Genomic DNA, 20,525 nt, shown 5'->3' on the forward strand with positions numbered 1-20,525 from the left:
GGAAGCCAGACATTGCCATGGAAACAGGCCCTGTGGTGGCTGCCATGTGATCAGGGCCCTGTGGTGGCTGGTCCTCAGCCAGGTGTGATCTCCTGTCAGCGCAGCCCAGGCTGGAGCATGGCTTCCCTTCCCGGTGTCCCAGGGCATCCCATTGACAAGTGGGTGATGGCAGAAATCTTATTTCAGAAACCCAGGGACACCAACCAGGGACAAACAAGGAGAAACCTGCCTTCCCAGCCAAAACAAACCAACCAACAAAACCTCTGCGCAGTCTCTTTCCCCCCCAGAGCCAGGTGAGGTGGGCTGTTAAAGCAGAAAAAGGTACCTGAGGATCTCTCTCTGGGTTGAAAAGGAACAGGTGTTCTCCATTCAGTGGGGGTGTTCATGCTGGCTGCCAGAATAGGTATTAGAGCAGTGGTTCTCAACCTTCTGGCCCTTTAAATACAGTTCCTATGTTGTGACCCAACCATAAAATTATTTTCGTTTCTACTTCATAACTGTAATGTTGCTACTATTATGAATCATAATGTAAATATCTGATATGCAGGATGGTCTTAGGCGACCGACCCTGTGAAAGGGTCGTCTGACTGCCAAAGGGGTCGCGACCCACAGGTTGAGAACCCCTGTATTAGAGGCTCTGTAATAAAAGTCATGGGCAGTCCCTCACGGAGGGTAGCAGGAATTCTATGGGAAAGAAGGAAACCCATCACTTCTTAGCACCTACTCCATCTTGATCTAAGAGGTAACAACAACGGTGATAATGAGAAACAGCGTGCATTACCCACTGCTCTGTGCTCAGTACTAAAGACACAGACTCAGATAAGTGACTTGTCCAACATCTCACTGCCTGTAAGAGGCCTAGAGGAGGGATTTGAATCGGGCATACCTACCTCTAACCCTAAAGTCCAGGCTCTGGCATATGGCCAGTGGCCAAGTGTCTTTCTTGGGAAGGTAACAGATGTGAAGGCAGTAGCTTCAAAATGCTATCCAGAACCACTGACTCTGAGAATCACTCAGCTGGAAGGAGCTGGAAAAGTTTTCTTCCCAGGGAGAATTAGGGGGCACCTGCCTGGCTTGGGGGCGGGCATTAACCAAGGAACCAGAGCTAGGTGGAGGGGAGGAGAACTCAGGGCAACCTCCAGCTTTGTCTAGAGAAGGGACAGGGTCAAGGCCAGATGTAGTCAGGGATCAGGTGCAGGGTCATTCTGACCAAAGGAACAAACCGAGACAGCGACAGGTGAAGTAGAGGAATCCAGGACTTCCACTGTGACCACACAGTGAGGGACACATGCTGGGAGGGAGATGGCAGCTCTAAGAGGGAGAGGTTAAGGAAAGGAACAAGGGGAAGCCAGTGAAGGGATGCCAGACAGGGCGGGGGTAGGGGTAGAGATCGGCATCTGGGAGGAAAAAATAAAAACACTTACCTGTATCTTCATGAAATTTATGCCCATCTTCTTTCTAAAACAATTTGGGTAAAACATCACTGGGAACTACAGGGACAAGACCCCTCCCCAGGGGATGCATGTGGAGAATCATGGGAGGCAGTGGAGGGAGCATTAGAACAGCCTTTGATCTGCGATAAATCTGTGTGTTTTCTCAAAGAGATTCTTGCAGGACAAATGCATTAGGGGTAGGTAGATTTATTCATTATTATTTTTCAAAACATATTTTTAATGATTTTTTTGCAGAGAGGAAGGGAGAGGGATAGAGCGTCAGAAACATCGATGAGAGAGAAACATCAATCAGCTGCCTCCTGCACACTCCCTGCTGGGGATGTGCCCGCAACCAAGGTACATGCCCTTGACCGGAATCAAACCTGGGACCCTTCAGTCTGCAGGCTGACGCTCTATCCACTGAGCCAAACCTGTTAGGGCTCATTATTATTTTTTAAAACATATTTTTATTGATTTTTTTATTTTTAGAGAGAGAGAGAGAGGAAGGGAAAGGGAGAGAGAGATAGAAACATCGACAAAAGAGAACATCGATTGGCTGCCTCCTGCACGCCCCTCCTGGGTGAGAGCCCAGAATCCAGGCATGTGACCTGATCGGGAATAGAACCGGCGACCTCGAGGTGCATAGCTCAACGCTCAACCATGAGCCACACCAGCTGAGCAGTAGATTTATTTCTCATGGTTTCAATTACACCTCTGTTTGGCCTGACTAGTAGATGAGGCACGTAGGGGACCCGCTGGAAGTAGACTTGAATGACAGAAAAGTGAGAGCAGCAGGAAGGGGCTCAGGGCCTCTTCTAGTTCCTTCTAAGCTGGCAGCAGGCAGGCTGCTAATCTGACAGCGGAGGCATTGAGAGGGGACCCATTCTGAATCGGCCTGAGCATAGGCCAGGGCTAGAGGCAAGGAGGCAGGGATTCGACCTTGGTGAGTAAATTTAAATGCTTTTATTAACAATCTCCTTACATTACAAGGATAATATGACAAAAGGAAGGTTCTGCGTACATATTATGATAAACCAACATAGCTCTATTTGTATCCAGTGTTCTAGGTCCCGTCACACAGGTACTATAAAGCGTAGTCTGCAAAATAATAACATCGAGATTTTTTTCTTTTTTAAGAAAGAAAGTATTAACATATTCATATGTATGTGATAATAGACTCCCAGGTATCCCCCCTCCCCCACTACATTTTTCCTTTAGGATTGAAATGACATGGTTCAGCAGCGTGGGGGTGGAGAGAAGGAGAGAGACAGGGGCTGAAAAAGACTGAATCAGACTGCTGGCTCTTCCGGAGAGGTGAGTGAAGACCGAGGGTGCCAAGGGCAGCCTGGCCCTTGTCTGTCTGTGAGCAGTACTGTAACCGGCTGTCCCTGGACGGAGGGCCCGGTGCCTTGATGCCCCGTGGCTGCTCTCTCTCTGAGGTACAGTGCATTGTGGGATTGCTACCCGGGGTGCCCATCCCCTGGCCATGGGTCTGATCCACCGCGGTGGGAGGAAGGCTTGGACCAGGCCTGGCCTTTCTTGAGCCAGGCCCTGGAGGGTGTTCCAAGACCCGGTTGGCAGCTAGCTGTGGCTCAAGGAGACCCAGGCGGACTTGGAGGGAGAGGAGGTGGGCATTGGCAGAACAGACCCTCCCCCGACTGTCGGTATAGGGGTGGGTCTGCTGGAAACTGAGGTCTGTTGGTAGGATGGTGGGGAAGAGCAAGATGGGGCTCAGAGATGGGAGAGCCAAGAGTCAGAGGCTGGTCTGGAGCACAGAGGACGCAGCTGTCTTGTGTCTCCCTTCAACTGCAACCCCATCAGCCCCTCCTCCCCGCCTTCAGGGGAAAGAAACTACCGAGAGAGAAACCTGGAAGCAAAACGGGCTTCTGATTCCAACGGGGCTGCACCAGCCCTCCCTCATGGGGCGTCCGGCTCAGCCTCTGCCTCAAGTCAGAGTCAGAACAGTGTATGTGAACTAAACCTGCCTGTTACGGTGGCGGTAAGGTGAGGGGTCGGTGGGCCTCCGTGCAGGAGAGGGAAGAGAGTTGGTTGTCCTGAGTACAGCCAGCAGCAGCAGCTGTGCAAAGTGGGCTGGGCCAAAGCCCTGCTTCGGAACTGGAATTGCTACTGAATTCATGAGTGTGCGGATATGTCTCCCCCCTGCCCCCCCCCCCCGAGTTAGCTGATGACCCCTGCCCTGGCCAGGAAGCTTCTTGCTGGTGAGCAGCACTGTCTGGTGATGCTCATGCTGCCCACTTCACTTCTCCAGTCCCTGGCGGACAGTGATGGAGTGGGTGAGGGAGGTACTCCAGAGGTTTGGCCTCTAGGGGGCAGTAGAAACATGGGAGGAGGGAGGGGCAGCAACTTTCTTGGACCACTCTTGGTCCAATTTGCACCTTTCCAATGCTGCTTGCTCCTGGGGGTGGGGGGGGGGGTGGGGGAAGAGGGCATTTAGGGAAAATTGTGCAGTGGTCCCTACACCATGGGTCAGTGATCACGAGCTACTGCCAGGCAGCAGCGACCACACCATAGGCTTGCGGGGGGATGAAGGGGGCACTTCAGTTGGAGCTCAGGGAGTGAGTATCTCCTTCCAACCTCAGACCAAGCCTGCGGTCAAGGAGAGAAAGTGCACGGAGAGGGCGGGGACCCAGTTACGCTCCTCTCCACCACTGGGGGTAGGAGGCTCCATTCCTGGCAAACCCTGCCTGCTTAGCTCCCTCATCAGCCCCTGCAAAAGGCTCTGCCTCCTCCCTCTTTGCACAACACAGGCTTTCCCGTTGCTCTCCCAGCTCTCTATAGACTCTATTTTTATATCTATTTAAAACATAAAAATGTATAAATATATAGGATATTATTTATAGATATATAGACGTGATTCAATCTCTTACTCTGTGTATACGTACTGTATATGTCCATATATACAATATATATGCTGTAGCATTTGTATTATACACTGCACATACCCCTGCTTCCATGCACTCTCCAAGGGAGACTGGATTGCATAGGTATTTCTAGGGCGATACCACTTGAAGGGGTTGGGGTGGGGGAGAGCCAGATGGAAGAGGTGGGCCGTACCATTTTCCTCCCCAAAGGGCACTTTTACTCCCTCTGGCTAACACACAAAGATCACCTCAAAGGCTCCATCACATATCACAGCTCCATCTAAAGCACCCAGAACAGAGAGCAGAGAGGGGTCCTCCTCCAGGCAGAAAAAGGGTCCTGCATGTAATCTTCCCTCAAGACCCAGACTGGAACCTCAGACCCAGCACCACCTCCAGGAGGCTGGTATCTGGAATGGAACTGCCCCAAGCTCACCAGCCTCCGGACGCAAACACGCCTTTCTTGGTGAAGCAGGCCTGGCCTCCCTGCTTGGGCTGTCCGAGGCTGGCCTGGCTGGGCCTGCCCTTAGGAGAAGCGGGGAGTGTGAGTCCCAGTGGGATTGGAGCCTTCTGCCCAAACTGGGTGATAGGACCAAGAAAAAACACGAATTCTACCTGGAAATCAATCCAGACAGTAAGCCAACACCAGCTCTAGGTACCGATTTCCTGCTCCCTGGACTAGACCCCGAGGGTGGAGGAAAAATGAAGGGGGAGGAATCTAGAGGAGAATTTCTATTTCAACCCCCCAGGCCACTTGCTGGAGCCCAGGAGGCTCCAGGGAACAGCTAAAGTGACTCTAGCCCCCCAGCCTGGGCTGGGCCAAGTCCGTATTCCACTTCCCTCTCTCCAGGATCGTTTTCAGCATTCTACTGCTTTTCCACATGGAAAACATTTCAACATTACCTTAAATAATTACAAGGTCCTTCCTCCAAATGATAGGATCAACAGAAGCAAGTCAAGGAGAAGGGCTAGGCAAGACGACTCAACATGGTAGCAAGTAGGAGGGGTTGGGGCCACGACCCCCAACTGCCCTGGATTCAGGGTCCAGCACTGACCCCTGCTATCCAGGGATCTTGGAGCGGGAGCCTGTTCTCATTCCCAAGCGAGGATGAGGAAATCAGACTCCACCCAGTACTATGGGATGTGGCCAGCAGTCCAAAAAAACAAAAACAAAAACAAAAACAAAAACAAAAAACAAACAAAACCCACAAAAAAACCAACTGGTGATTCAGATGCCTGAACTCATATTCAACCAGGCAGTCAAAACCTGGGGGATTCTGACACAGCAAGAGTTCCTAGGCAGGACTGGGCTGTCCTCAGTTTTCATGAATGGTAACTTTTTTTCCTCCATTGAGGAGAAGCACACCATTTTAACCACAAGGACCTCTGGTTCCCAGGCTCGGCAATGTATGTGCTAGGCATGATTGCCCCCCCAAACCTGATCTCACTTCCCACCCCCTCCAAAAGCCAAAGAAAGTTCAATTAGGACAAGTCTCAAGCCCAGAGACACACACACACTTTATTCTAAGCCAATGGTTGTCACTTCTAAGCCAGGGGCTGAGTTAAAGGGCTCTGTCTTGTCTGAAGCCACCACAGTTGGGATGTAATGGCTGCCCAGCCAACCACTGTTTATACCCATCAAAGGAAGGGTAGGTTAGCCAAGCATGTGCCTCCCTGGACTAGACCCTGAGGGTTCCATCAACCCAAAAGTCCTTCTCAAGAAGCAGAGAGTGGGAAATGCCTGTGATAGAAATCACCGGTAGTCACATGCCCCATGCACAGGACAGAAGCACTGCGCCTCCTGGGAGCATCCAGGCTGAGAAAAGCCCTTGTGTAAATTGCAGTGGTGTCACCCCGATTATCCCGTCCCCAGGCAAAGTGGCCTTCAGAGTGTCTGACACGGCCTAGCTGAATTCAGCAAAGGGCATGCGCACCCAGTGTTTGGGAGCCTTGCCAAAGTTCAAGACTCTCCAGAGAGCCCATCCTCTCTGTTTCAGACCCTGGCTGAACAGGTGGCCGCCTGTAGCCATAGCTCATGCTTCTAGCCGAGAAGCAGGTCACTGGCTCCCAGCTCTCTCAGAAGGTACAGGTTGAAAATGGCATTGACCCAAAGGATGGTTCCCTGTGGATAAACACTGAGCTGAGTTGGACCGTGGTCTCTCAAGAGGACACATTCGCAGCCCTGACTAGTTGCTCAAGCAGATACTCTCTTCCTGGTTTGCAAATGAGTGGTTTAGGGGGACTATCCACAGAGGGTCCCAATGCAGTGGGTGGGGAGGAGTAGAGGTGTGGGAAGAGAAGGTGTAAGGCATCTGTTGGCTAGAAGAACGGATCCCAACCTACTGTTTCTGCCTCCACCGAGGCCTGCCCACCTTGCCATCCACCTCTGCCTTCGAGCCATCTTAGTCTGTGTGGTGGAGAGGAAGCTGGGGAGGGAAAGGTGGAACCGTGTGCTTTGCAATAGCATCCCACTTGACCACAGTTACTGACCCTGATGGGAAGGGTGGAGTCGGGGGAGGAGATATCAGCTTAAAGTGGGGAAGTGGAGTGAGGCTGGGAATTTCAAAGCATCAGAAAGAGCTTTGGGTCTTTCCTTGCTAGTTTCTTCTCCTTGCTCAGAGGAGGGTGGGGAAGTAGTGGGGCTGGGGAAGGGGTGGGGGGCTGGATGCCACAGGCAGGGGTGCATTGATTTGTTGAAGAAGGCAGCATACGAGGCCTGGCAGTGGGACCGTCAGAGAAAACCAGGTTTTGTTTTTTGTTTTAACATGCTACATCACTGTTGGAACAAACAAACAAAAAGTTTCAAAAATAATATATAATATATATAATATATTTATGTAATGAAAAGCTATCAACTAGCAGCAATGATTCTAAAGTTATCTTAGCACCAAGACCATGGGGGTGGGGGACGGGACCTGTGGGGGGTGAAGGGACTGGCAGGGCAGGAAGGGGGAGTGACATGTTCAGTGTTGATGACGTTTCTACTATGTTCGCTACGGTGGCATGAGGCCTCAGAGGCAAGATAAACCAGAAGGGAGGGAGCCACCACAGTTTTATAATGTCTGAGCCAAGCCGGTCGGGGACCCTGGGGCCAGAGCACATGATCCTTTGCTCACCCTCTGCCAGCTGAGAGGGGTGGCTCCCTAATGACCACAGACGGTGCGGATCTTCCTCCCTCCCCCAAATATGACCTGCACCCATGACACGGGATCTCTGCATATCAAATATGCATAAACCAAGTGTGGAAACATGAACAGAAGTTTCTTCTAACAGCTCACGCACATTTAAAAAACAAAACAAAACTCCCTTGCGAGGTATACTGGTAGTTAAATGAATGAAAGAGCATTGATCTGACTCCTCTAGCTTAAACCACTATTTGCCCCAGGGAGTAGGCAAGTGGCTACTTCTAAAGCTTATATCGTGGTTGGTTGGTTGTGTGTGTGTGTATGTGTGTGTGTGTGTGTGTGTAGGCTGATGCCTTTGAGAGTCCTATCTTTCCCCTTGCTTATTCCTTTCTCCTAGGACATCTCTACCCTGTTCAAAAATGGAAGTGTTCACAGGCATAGATGCATCACCCAGGTTCCCACTACCTTCCTGCCAGGGGGTAGGGCTGGTTATCAGCCTGTTGCAGAAAAAGGACTAAATCTCTAGAGACTCTCATTTGCATAATCCAGGGCACAACTTGCATTGACATGTCCTGCCATGGAACTCTGGCAGGCATTTCTTGATTATTAAAGGAAAAAAAGACCCCTCCCCCCATTATATGATTATAAAGATAGAGTATAAATAATTTATGTAAATTGAATACATATTTTTCATTTTACTTATTTTTAGCCAATAAATCGCTGCCCTTTGGGGTCTGGATTTCTCGGCTCTTCATTTCTCCAGCAGCCCTGGATCTGAATGGAATCAGACTACTTTATCCCACACTATTTAAAAACAGGAATGCAAAATGGGCATCCCCTCTTCCTTCCCCAGGATTTCAAGCTCGGTTGTCAGGCAATTTTGCCTTCAGTATTACAGGTAATAAGGATCCAGGGGGACTGGAAGGAGGGAATGAACAACCCAGGGACGGGATTGGCGACAGAGGTGGGGAGTAGTGGGTGTCACAGTTTGACCAACGCGTGTTTCTAAGACAGTGAAGAAAAGAGTAAAAATCTCTCCAGCTGAACTCAGGTGGGAGAGAAAGTCGAAACACCTGATCCAGATACACAACCCGCCCTTATCCCAAATCAGAGATCGGACTCAGCCGGGCCAGCATGTCAACACAGAGGCTGAGAAACCCCATCATAAAACCAAACAAGAAAAGGCAAGAACATAAACCCCAACCCAAGCCCCTCACCCACCCAGACAAGAACACGGACGACACGAGTTACCTAAAGGTGATGACAGAGACCCGTCATTTTAGCGTATGCTGTTGGCTGGCCGGTAGGTGGGAACACGTGTGGCCCCAGCACATGCGTCTGTGAGTGAAAATGAGTTGCCACGGATGTTGCAGCTGCCAAATGTTGTAGACGAGAGTCAGTTTCTGACATTATTCCTTTCTGAAAGTTCCCAGTAGCTTCTGGTGGATGTGTCACCTTGGTTTTTAAAAATTTTTTCAGTGTGGGTTTTTAATATATATAATATAATATATATTTATATAATATATCAAAGCTTGTGAGTATAGATTAAAAAAATATTCAACAGCTTAGTGACCTCTGTGACACCGGTTCCCTAAATGTCCGGGTAAAACTCCGCTCCGTGGTCCACGGTCTGCAGCACCGGCTTCTGTTCCAGCGCAGACATCCGGCTGAGGACCTCCGCGGACAGAGAGTAGGTGTTGCCAGACTTCTCCTCAAACCAGCTGTCCAGGGCTCGCTTGGCGTCAAAGTTGGCAATGGGCGGGCCGTTGACTGCGATGGTCAGCAGGTCGCTGAGCTGCTCCAGGGTCAGGCGGGAGCGGTGGTTCTTGCGAACTCGCTGCAGGGCATTTCGGCCTTTCTCGCAGCAAGCGGTGGAAGTGGGGAGGACCTTGAGGACCTGGATGATCTTGTTCAAGAGCGGAAACCTCTGTCTGTATTTGCAGATGTGGCCGATCAGGTCCTTGAAGCCATTTTTGGTATAGTAATCAGCCTTGAGTTCTCGCCACTCCATCAACAGACTCCCCCGGGGGTCCAGTCCTTCCCGACAGATGTCTCGGGAAAAGGTCGGGATAGCCTCCAGGTGATCAAATATCTGAATCATATCCTCCTTGCCATAGCTCACGAGCTCCTCGCTGTTCCTGGGCCAGGCGGCGAGGTCGAACACCTGGCAGGCCTTCACAAAGATCCGGCTGCGCGAGTCGAATCTCTGAGCCAGGATCACTTGGGTCTTCTGGCAGATCTTCTCCCTGATGGACTGGAACTTGGCTTCAGCCACCCTGAGGTTCTTCATGGCGATCCCATTGAAACTCTCCCGGAAATTCTCCTCGAACTCCTGCAGGTATTCCCCGGGACAGTCGGCCAGTCGGCTGATCTCCTGGATGGCCTCCTCGATCTTGTCATCCACCTGAGACACCAGGAGGTACTGGCCCTGAAAGACGTAGGCCAGGCGTGAGAGCACAGCGATCACGTCCAGGAGGAAGTAGATGAGCTTCATGGACTGGTAGTCCATGAGGAACTGCAGCAGGGCCAGCGCGATGGCCGAGGCGTCCGCCCGCTGGGTCTGGCTGCTGACGTCCTTGAGGTGGGCCACCACCTCCAGGTAGTCCTTGATGAGGGCGTTGAGGACATTCTGCTCGCCGATGATCCACCTCACGGCCCGGATGTCGCCCAGGAACTCCGTCTCCTCACAGAGGGTAGAGGCCGTGCACCGCAGCTCGCACATGAGTCGCGGCGAGTACCGGTAGAAACTCAGCAGCTGCTTCAGGTTGTTCTCCAGCTCCTCCAGGCAGGGGAGCTCCTTCCCACTGATGGCATCCAGGATTTCTAGGTGGGGCCGGTGCACCATGAAGGGCAGGCACAGCAGCCAGGGCAGCGTCTTGCGGATCGTCATGAACATGCTGGCACGCAGGCTGGCTGTGATGTTGGCCCCGTCTATGCCCAAGCCAACGGTTGGCTTCTCATCCTGCAACCGGATACCCAAGGCAGAAAAGGCTCGATCAAGCGCCTGGAGGTAGCTCTCTGTGCTGGAGAACCCCAGTTCCTGCAGGGACAGGAACTCTGTGGCCGGGGGGCCATCGGTGCTGGTGTATTGGACGTAGACAGCCACCGTGTCGGCCAGCAGGTCATCGCTCTGCCCATCCAGGATGATGCTGAGGCAAGGTGACTGGCGGATGCGCTCCACCAGGTCTTCCCGCAGTGCCCGGGCGATGTGATGGATGAGGATCTGGCAGTCTCCCTCATTCATGTACTGGTCCACCACCTTGAGCTCGCACTTCCTCAGCAGCTCAGCCAGGGGCCGGAAGTCCAGGTAGGGCCTGCCCTCGAGAGCCAGGTGGTAGGCGGTGTTGAAAAGCAGGGTCATGTTGCGGCACATCTCCTCCGTCTTCTCGGGGTGCATGCGGAGCTTGTACAGCTGCAGGCACTTCTTGTGCAGGTTGCTCTGGCTGTGCAGTTTGATGGTGTGGATCTTGAACTGCTTGGAGCCGATGATGAAGGCCGAGGTGCGGGAGGACTGCACCGTGTACTGGCGGCAGACGTGGCACCACATCTCGTTGAGGGTTGGGGAGTACCGCAGGAACCAGAACTTCTTCAGCCACTCCTGCTTAAAGCGCCGGATTCGGCGCCCGGTGGCAGACGACATCTTGGAGGGCTCATCGGCGGCAGTCATCATATCGTTGGAGACCGATTCATCTGCCGAATCGACCTCCTGGTCATCGTCCTCCATGATGGCGGGGCCGGAGACCATGCTCTCGGAGGCTGGAAGACAAATGGGAAAGAAACCTTTACACGTGTGGGGGAAAACATAGACGTTTCTAAAATGAACAGGAAGCACTGCCCAGAAGGAAGGTGCCACACCATGTGAAACATAAGCCAATTCCTACAACGGACTGAAGCCCAGCCAGAATGTATTTAGCAGCACCCTGGCTATCCATTTGTGGCTTTCCCTCTTTGTGGATTATCCGCGGTGGTCACCACGCTCCAGGCTTCCTGCCCTCGCCCTCCACTAGTGGGCACTCAAGGAACTTCCATGTTTGGTATCAACTGACCAGCAGGACCAGAGGAAGAAGCATATCAAACACCCTTAAGTCAGAGAGCGAGGACATGGGGCTCCTTTGTCCCACCACTAAGGTGGTCAGGGGTGGCGTGCTACCCTCAAATGGAGGCAGCTTTGGCATGGCCCCCGGTTATTTCAGGACCGGAGCACAGATGCATGCTTTGAATATCTGAAGCACCTCATTCTGAGCTAAGCGATGTGGTTCAAATAGAAAGTGCTGTGTCAATACTCTAAGCTGCAGATGTGTACTGAAAACCCTCCTTGTCAACCAGCTCCAAGACATCCAGGCAGCCACAGAGAAGGGCAGGAGCATGCAGCTGAACGCCCGGGACCCAGGTCCTTCCAAGACCCCAGGCAGGGAGATGGGACCATGTGGCAGAGCAGCAAGTCGGGAAGAGAAGAATGAGGTGAGCTCCTGGGCTGAGGTCGGGAGAGCCAGGAGCTCTCCCAGACAGGACTGGGCAGAGAGAAAGACTGGATTTAGAAGTTGGGCTGTGGGGGTCAGACACCACCAGGACCACCAGAGAAAGGCAACGGTTCAAGAACACAGCACACACCCCTTCTGCAGCGGAATGTCCTTTATTGACGAGAATACAGGGCCAGACATGGAGCACCCACAGGAGCTGCAAAGTGACCTGGCAGAGGGGGGCACCTGAGGGCGCGGGCTGTGGCCAGAGCTCACCTCCGAGTCACACGCCTCAGGTTTCCCGGAAGGTAGCTCCCGCAGAGCACCTGCCACCCTCATGCTGCCCACCGTGTGCTCGTCCCTCCGACACCATCTCACCCACACCGACTTACCTGCAGGGTCTGAGAACTCTGGGAGCTCCAGTACCTGTGCTGGCAATACGGGGGGCTCAGGAAGCTTCCCAGACTTAAGCATGTCTAGTTCTGCCTGGAGTTCCCGAACCTTCTTCTTTAGGCGAATACAATTAGGACAAAAGGAGGTGGTGGGTAGCTCATGCGGGTCGGACGCAAGGGAGGCCTCGGCAGGACTGTCGGCCTTGAATGACGAAGGCTCCTCTTCTTCATCATCCAATGGGCCTGGCTCCGTGGAAGCCCCTTGGGGGGTTTTCCAGTCCCCCTCCCCCTGGGTCCGGCTGACATTCTGCACGCCACGTGACATGGTCATTGCACACTGACTGTAGGCATCGCCCTGGTATTTGGGGACTTTCCTGATGACCAGCGAGGTGCTCAGGGCCAGCTGGCGGGCTTCCACCTTTGCAGTTTCCAGTGAGGCCTCCAACACATCCTTGAAAATGAGGTCAATTTTCTTCTTCTTGGACTGGGGGTGCACGTCCCCCTCGTCAAAACCACGCTTGTAGGAACTTTTGCCCTGTTTCAACACAGGGAGGTGAATGGGACCCCTCAGGTCCTCTAGGTCATCCAGAGCCTGCTCAGACTTCTCCCTCTGTAACCGCTTCTCTCCTAGGAAGGAAAACCAGGGTGTGAGGAAGTGGGGAAAAGCCCCAAGTGGAGAAACAGGCAGAAAACAATGCAGGCCTTCAGTTAGGAAGTCGTTTGACACATCCCTCTGGGTCTGGCCTCGTGGGGGCAGGTGTGACAAAAAGGGAGAGGCGATGGCTCAGTAGATCATGGGATCATAGGACCCAAAAAAGCAGAGAAGTCTTTAAAGAGACAGTTTCAATGGAGTCTTACGTAGAAAAATGCTATGGCGGGAGGTAGTTGGAAGGTACTTGCCTCCTGCTCGGTCAAATGAATGGGTGGTGACATTCCTGAGAGCTAAGTGAGGATGGATTCCCCACCCCTCCAGGCGTCTGGTCCAGTCCTAGCAATGAGAAGACGGCTGCTTCGACTTGGTAAAAGGTACACACGAAATACCAGAGTCCCACTCCTTCCTCCTCCCTCACACTCTGAAGTCAGCCCACTTAGGGCAAAGTCCGCCTAGAGCAACTGTCCTTTCCATTGCTCCCAGTAGTCAGCAAACTAGCAGTATGTGAGAAAGCCTGCCGGCTGAGGCAGGAAGACAATACAAGAGGGGCCACCTTCAGTGGCTGCAGCTCCAAGCTGACAGCCTCCAGCAAGGTAAAGAACAACATGGCCACGCTGACCCAAAGCATCCTCAAAATATAGCTGTTTCCTTCCCTGGCAATACAAACAATGCTTTCTTTTCTCTTTCTTCCTATCATGTAAATGACTTCACAAATCCTTGGTGAACTCCCCAGCAATGAATTATTTTAGCCAGATTTTCACAATGGCTGGCACAGTTCCATAAACTGCTACAGAAGTACGAACGCTGCCTGGGGCGGGGGGGGGGGGGGACAGTGCTAAGTGGGGAGTCCTCAGAAGATCCTGACAGCAGCCTGTGGAGCTAGGAAATCCTAAAGGCTTCCTAGATCAGGGGCGGGCCCTGGGAGATGTGACTGAGCAAAGACTTAACCTGCTCATACGTTGTAATTCGGCTGCTGAGAAGCTGCATTTTCGAAAGACCTCGGAGGGAAGGCCAAAGGATCTCTGTGCAAACCAGAGCCACGCTGTGACCAAGCCTCGGCTTCCCACAGCGGGCATGGGGTGCTGTGCCCAGGCCCGCGTGTGACTCCAGATTTCCTACAGGTAACAGCACAAAAGCAAGTAACCTATTCAGGAAGCTCCTTTTCTGTCCTCATGTAAATGCTTAGGGCATGATCTCACCTCCAAGGCTTCTGATTCTCAGGCGCTCCCCACAGCCTGCATTTCTATAACAGCTGGGGGACAGAAAGTGTGAAGATGAAGAGAAGTTTTTAAAAATGCAATATATTTGTGCAGATTATATGTGACACTTGCTCATTCAGAATCTCTAAACGACAAGGCCACCCTCCCTGTTTCTTGTGGATGGATCAGGCAGCAAACAGCTGAGGACGCCTGGAGGTCAAGACTACTCATCACCAGGGATTCCTCATGCTACTCTGCTCAGAGACAAGGTCATTCAAATGTGCTAAGATGAGCAGGAGGCCTCTTTGGACTAAAGGCTTCTATGGGTCAAAAAAGACCTTTAAGCGTCATGAAATTGATTCTAACACCACCATAAAACATGGGAAAAACACCATGACTCAAGTCAATGACTCAAAGTCGATCAAACAACATGAATTCTTTAAATACATACATTAGATGCTCCTATTCTTAAAAGATAACCACAAAGAAAGCATTTCTACGTGCTTCAGGAAGCAGTTCTTGGCACCAACTAATGTCCCTATTTGATAAGGACAAATAGTTCATGCTCTGGCCTTTATCAGGGCTCCAGCCTCCAATTACAAAGAGGCCTCCTTCCAAGTAAGACCTTAAGGGATTGAGCATGGGGATCCCCCTTTCAGAGCAGGACTTGCATGTAGATCTAAGACACCGCTACACATTTCCAGTGTCTGCCAACGCTACAGGTTAGAGAGACACAACATTAAAGGCCACTGAGATCCACAACTGCTCACAAGGACTTCAGGACCTACCTCCTGCCTTGGCCCTGCCCCACCGTGGCTTTCAGCTTCCTTCCTGTTTCCTACTTCTTGGCCTGGCCAGGAATAGACATTCCCTCCTCCTGTATCTTCACATGTCTAGGTGCATCTCATGTCCAGTCTGCCTGCCAGGCTCCTTGAACCACCCCTGAAAGCCCACTCCCTTCTCTGAGCATTCCCCTGGGGTCTCGGGGCTCTCTGAGGATGATGCAGCTTGAAGTGCTTTGGAGAAGACCCTGGGGGAAAGGGACATGACAAATCCAGAAGAATTCAAAAAGATTATGGCCAAAGGATGGAACCTGTGTCCTCAGACATGACTTCTCTTGATTTCCTCCTCTTTGGTGGTATGATTCTTTTGGAGACTTCTTGTTGTCTTCCTTCGTTTCTTCTTTTATCCATTCAACAAAGATTGAGCACCTACTATGTATCAGATGCTTTTACACGAGGCACCTCCAGAGGTCAAATGGAAACCATGGCGATCTCATTGTGGAAAATGCCTTACCAGCTGAAATCAGCATGTGCCCAACCCCTGGATCCGAAGAAGACAAGAGATGAGTATGTCTATTGGGTCTCTTCTCACTCCCATCCAATCACCAGATACCTTTTACCAAGTCAGGCAGCCGCTGGGCACTCAATGTCCACAGTCTGCTTTGCTGTGTTTTGTTTTTAAAGGTAGCTTAATTTCAGTGGGCCACTCCTACCCCCTCTCATCTTCTCTACTCATGTTCCAAATGGAGCTTTATTTCCAAAAAGCAGGTTGGTCAGGAATATGATATAGTGGGGCCTGGGCAGAGCCTTGGTTCCTGGGACCAAAAGGACTCTGGGGCTTTGAAGGTATGGTTTTAGAGTAAGGAGGTCCCATGAAAAGAAGGACCTGGACTCACCAAGCTGAGGGTGGAGTAAAGAGGCAAAGGGCTAGGGACTGGGAGTATTTTAAGCCATTTTCAAATGACTCATTTAAACGGAGCCCGGATGGACATCTCACCCATCAGGCCACCATCCACACCTAAGGTCACCTCCCTCCAACCTCCTTGTTCCAATAGATACCGTTCTTTCACAGCATACTGTTAGGACCTCTGGGAATGAGACCAGGAGGAAGCAGGGGGCTGGGGGGTACCTAGTTTTGCCTGGCAGTTCATATAGCATCATAGGTTAGGGCTCAGAGCCTCAACTCTAACAGACAGAGTTAGAAACCCAGCTCTGCCCTTCCTAGCCATAGGACCCTGGGTGAGTCGCTATATTTATTTGATGCTCAGTTTTGCCATTTGTAAGATGGGGATACTAATCCACATGAATCATTAGTTTTAAAAGTCTCCAACTGAAGGCTTACAATGGTCAAGGTAGACATTGTTCTAAATGTGTTCTAACCAGCTAATTCTCTCAGTACAGGTTCAGGTAGGTGCTCCTGTTGTCCTGATTTCATGGGACATGATGGAACACATGCTTAGCACATATCAAGTCCTTAGTAAATGTTACGTATTGTTGCAGCAGTGGCAGTTTATGACATCTTTCCATCACTTTGAGGGGGAAATAGGATTGCTTTTGATTAAATGTATGTGCTTGGCTTTGGAGACTTGCCTCTTTCCATGATACTCTGAAATGTATAACAAGACATTCACATGTAATAGGGTTTCTGAGACAGTTTCTCATGGAGGATACGTGGTACCCACAACCCTGCCCAGAGCTGCTGCTCAGACCTGGACCACCTGTTTGTCCTCTGGGTCTCCCCATTGCTGTATTTCCCATCGGTTTTCTTAGGACGCTTCTAGAGAAGCATTCCTGGCCTCCCATGGGGCTTGGTGGCACGGGCATGGCCCTCACCTAGAGGGTGGGCACTCACCTCTGGTCAGATTGCGATGGATGGTTTCCTGGGACATGCTGTGCAGGCGCTTCATATAGTCCTCACTGTACCAGACCCGCAGCCACTCCCCGGGCCGGATGTCCCGGCAGGCCCGGAAGTAGATGTGCTCGCTGTGCTGAAACGCCAGCAGGTTCTGCTCCCTCTCCTCCCTGGAGATGACCACGTACCTGGGGGTGAGGAGGACAGGTGAGAATGCATGAGCCTCTCCTTGTGAGTGCCTGCTGGTGTTGGGCAGTGACAATGGTTAAAAGTCCACCAACATGTGGACTTATGCAAAAGCCTACAGGGCAGCTGCCTTCCCGAGGAAAGGCAGGCCAACTAGAGTCCATCCCTGGTCTTGATTTCACTGTTTTATGTGACCTTGAGCAAGTCTCTGAAACTTTAAAATCTCTGTTTTCTGAGACTGGACATGACACCTACCCTGCCTTCATCCCAGGTTCTTCTAAATATAAGATCAAACACCGGGTAGAAAGGTGATTGAAAAACTGACAGATCACCTACTTTTCACTAACTTTTAACCACAGGGGTCCCCCCGAGTGGATCCTTGGACAGTTTTCCGTATTTCACAAAATCTAGCAGAAATAACTCATGAGACAAGGGTGCCCAAGAGATCAATTAATAAATGCTAAAGATCAAAATCGTTAAAATTGGGGGGGAGGGGGGTCCAGTGGGGACAGAAGAGGAAGGTAAGGACAGGCTAGCAACCACTGGCTAACTGAAGTTATTTTAAGGTAAGGAAACTGAGGCTCAGAGAGGCTAAGTGACTTGCCTAAGGTTGAACAGCTAATAAATGGGAGATGGAGCTGTGCGGTCTATTCCCAGGAGAACTCATGGCTCCGATGTGGGCAGGTAAAGCACCCAGTCAGCAAGCCCAGGTAACCTTTAAAGCTCTGCCGAACCCTCAGAATCTATGGTCCTCACCCATCCTCCCTGAAATGACAGTCCTAACAGCCAACCTGTGACCTCACTCACCTCCAGAAGGTGAGATGACACATCTGCAGAGAGGTGGACATGTACAGACCAAAAGGGCAAGAGGAAATTATTTGGAGTTTGAGGGTTCTGGGTTACACCAACATCTAGGAAATTTGTAGTCAAAAATAAATGTTTTTCCCTTAGGTTATGATTTGTCTCAAAAGCCAGGGAAGAAACCAAAGTCTGTCTAACTGACATGATGCAAAGAATTACATTTGGGGCAATCCAGGAAACAATAATTCACAGAAAAATCCAAATAGAAAACGAACGCATGAAAAATATTCAGCATCAGTAGTAAGAAATGCAAAGTAGCACATTGTCTCATTGGCACAGATTTTTGTTTCATTAATCGTCACCCAAGGATATTCTTCCATTTCTTTTAGAGTTGAAGGGACAGAGGAGAGGGAGAGAGAGAGGGAGAGGGGAAGGGAGAGGGACAGGGACAGGGACATTAATGTGAGAGAGATACATGGATTGGTTGACTCCCACATGCACCCTGACTGGGGCCGGGGAACGAACCTGCAACTCAGGTATGTGCCCTTGACTGGGACCCTTTGGTGCACAGGCCAACGCCCCAACCACTAGCAACGCTGTCCATGGCAGCACACATTTTTTTTTCTTAATGATAATATCTTTATTGGTAAAGGTGGCAAGAAAAGTGTCTCTATACTGATGGTGGTGAATGAACTGGCACAACCCTTTGGGAAACAACTGACAATAGGGACTCAACAAGAATTTGTACCCCCATGTTCACAGCAGCGCTATTCACAATAGTCAAAAGGTGGAAGCAGCCCAGGTGCCCATTAATGGATGAATTAGATTTAAAAGTGTGTTATATGCACACATGAAATATTATTCAGCCATAAAAAGGAAGGAGATTCTGACATATGCTACATGAGTGAACCTTAATGGCACACGCTAAGTCAGCAGTTCTCAACCTGTGGGTCACGACCCCTTTGGAGGTCGAATGACCCTTTCACAGGGGTCGCCTAAGACCATCAGAAAACACATATATAATTACATATTGTTTTTGTGATTAATCACTATGCTTTAATTATGTTCAATTTATAACAATGAAATTGGGGGTCACCACAACATGAGGAACTGTATTAAAGGGTCGCGGCATTAGGAAGGTTGAGAACCACTGTGCTAAGTGAAATAAGCTGGTCTCAAAACAGCAAATACTGTATGATTCCGTTCATATGAATGGTCAAATTCACAGAGGCAGAAAGTAGAATGATGGTTGCTGGGAGCTAGGGAGCAGGGGCTTGGGGGGTAGGTATAGGGGCACAGTGTTGAATGGGTATAAAGTTTCCACCTGGGAAGATGAAAAGAGCTCTGGAGATGGATGGTGGTGATGGTTGCACAATAATGGGAATGTGCTTAATGTCAATGAACTGTACACTTATGTGTATTTCGTCAACATTCTTGAAAATTTAAAAAACAAGAACAGTAACATGCAGACCAAATATGCAAACTGCATTCCACCACGCTGTCTATGTATTGCTTATTATAGTGCAAAAGCAAAAACATCCAAATGTCTAATACTAGAGAAATGACTTAATAAACCATGGTGTATTCATATAATGGAGTGTTACTCATCTGGAGAGAAAAGTTTTCGAAGGGTCTTTTATGACACGGGAAATGGTCCTCATACAACGGAGAGTGAGCAATAAGTAGGTCTGAAAGCTATTTACTCGATGGTTCCAGCATGCTTTGAAAACAAGCCCCAGTAAACCTGAAGGAAATATACCAAAGTTTTAAGGGTGATTATCCATTATAGGTGGATCTACTTCTTTGTACTTTTCTGTACTTCCTGAGTCTTCCTTAGTAAGCTATTATTACTGTTACTCCCACTCCCACCCCCTAAAAACAGAGATGATGTACAAGAATGCCGATGCCAGTGTGGGTGGCAGGGGTGGCAGTTGTGGTGCCAGCAGCATTGCGCATCTACATTCACGATGTCTGGGCATAGCACCCTTTGAGTCCATCCAGCCCCTTCCCATCTGGACAGTCCCCTGAGCAGTCTGCTCTGCTCAGCCCTGGAGTACGCCGTGACCTGATGAGGGGGACCACTCAGGTCCAGGAACCAACCCACTGTGGCAACAGGATGTCACACAGACCGCAGGGGAGGGGGGAAGAGGACACCAGCTTTGGCTGCCTCGCCCATTTGAGAGAAGCGAGTCAGAGCTCCACCTGGAGCGTGCAGGATTTATGGCGCTTAGATCCCAGAACTTGCTTTTGTCTAGGATCTTAGCCTTAACGCATCTGTGTTCTCATCAACATCCATTCAGGGAGCGTGGGTCTCCCTGAACTGTGGAGACAACACCATGACCTCCGTGACACCCAGCCATGTCATTATTAACAAAGATCTCAGGGAAAAGAGAAATCTCTCCAGATTCATCCTTCCCAGTCTCAACTCTCCAATTGCAGGAGTCTACTTTTCTCCATATCTGAGATGTCTTCTGAGTATGCAAAATATTTCCCAGTCCCCAACTTAACATGGGTCTTGAATTTGACATAAAAAATTAATCCGCCTTGCGGTTAGCATGGAACAGAACTGAGGTAGACCCAAATTTTCCTCCTCCCAGAAAAGAGAAGGCAAACCATTCATTCACCTTTTTACTCACAGGAATCACTTGCATCACAGAGCACAAGGAAAGAATAGTCTCTTTTTTCAGTTTCTAAATAGCCATCAAGCTCTAAAGACTGGAATTATTTTTCCCTGCACCCAACTTTAAGAGAAAAAGAGATGAAG

General features: G+C 50.4%; 1 protein-coding gene across 3 annotated transcripts in view; it reads right to left on the bottom strand.

The window, feature by feature from the left end:
- Window positions 1–2,381: 2,381 nt before the first annotated feature.
- The window catches only part of PRDM11 (PR/SET domain 11), an 88,511-nt gene continuing 70,367 nt past the window's right edge, over window positions 2,382–20,525 (bottom strand). For 2 of the 3 annotated variants that reach the window (XM_059709584.1, XM_059709585.1), the window contains exons 6-8: window positions 16,775–16,962; window positions 12,290–12,916; window positions 2,382–11,193 (exon numbers count right to left, since the gene is read on the bottom strand). In XM_059709584.1, the coding sequence (XP_059565567.1) occupies window positions 9,029–11,193; window positions 12,290–12,916; window positions 16,775–16,962 (2,980 nt within the window). In that variant the 3' untranslated portion in view covers window positions 2,382–9,028. The remainder of the gene's footprint in view (window positions 11,194–12,289; window positions 12,917–16,774; window positions 16,963–20,525) is intronic. The other variant, XM_059709586.1, reaches the window with a different exon arrangement.

This window comes from Myotis daubentonii, chromosome 9 (assembly GCF_963259705.1).
Source record: "Myotis daubentonii chromosome 9, mMyoDau2.1, whole genome shotgun sequence".
In the NCBI taxonomy this organism is placed as follows: domain Eukaryota; kingdom Metazoa; phylum Chordata; class Mammalia; order Chiroptera; family Vespertilionidae; genus Myotis; species Myotis daubentonii.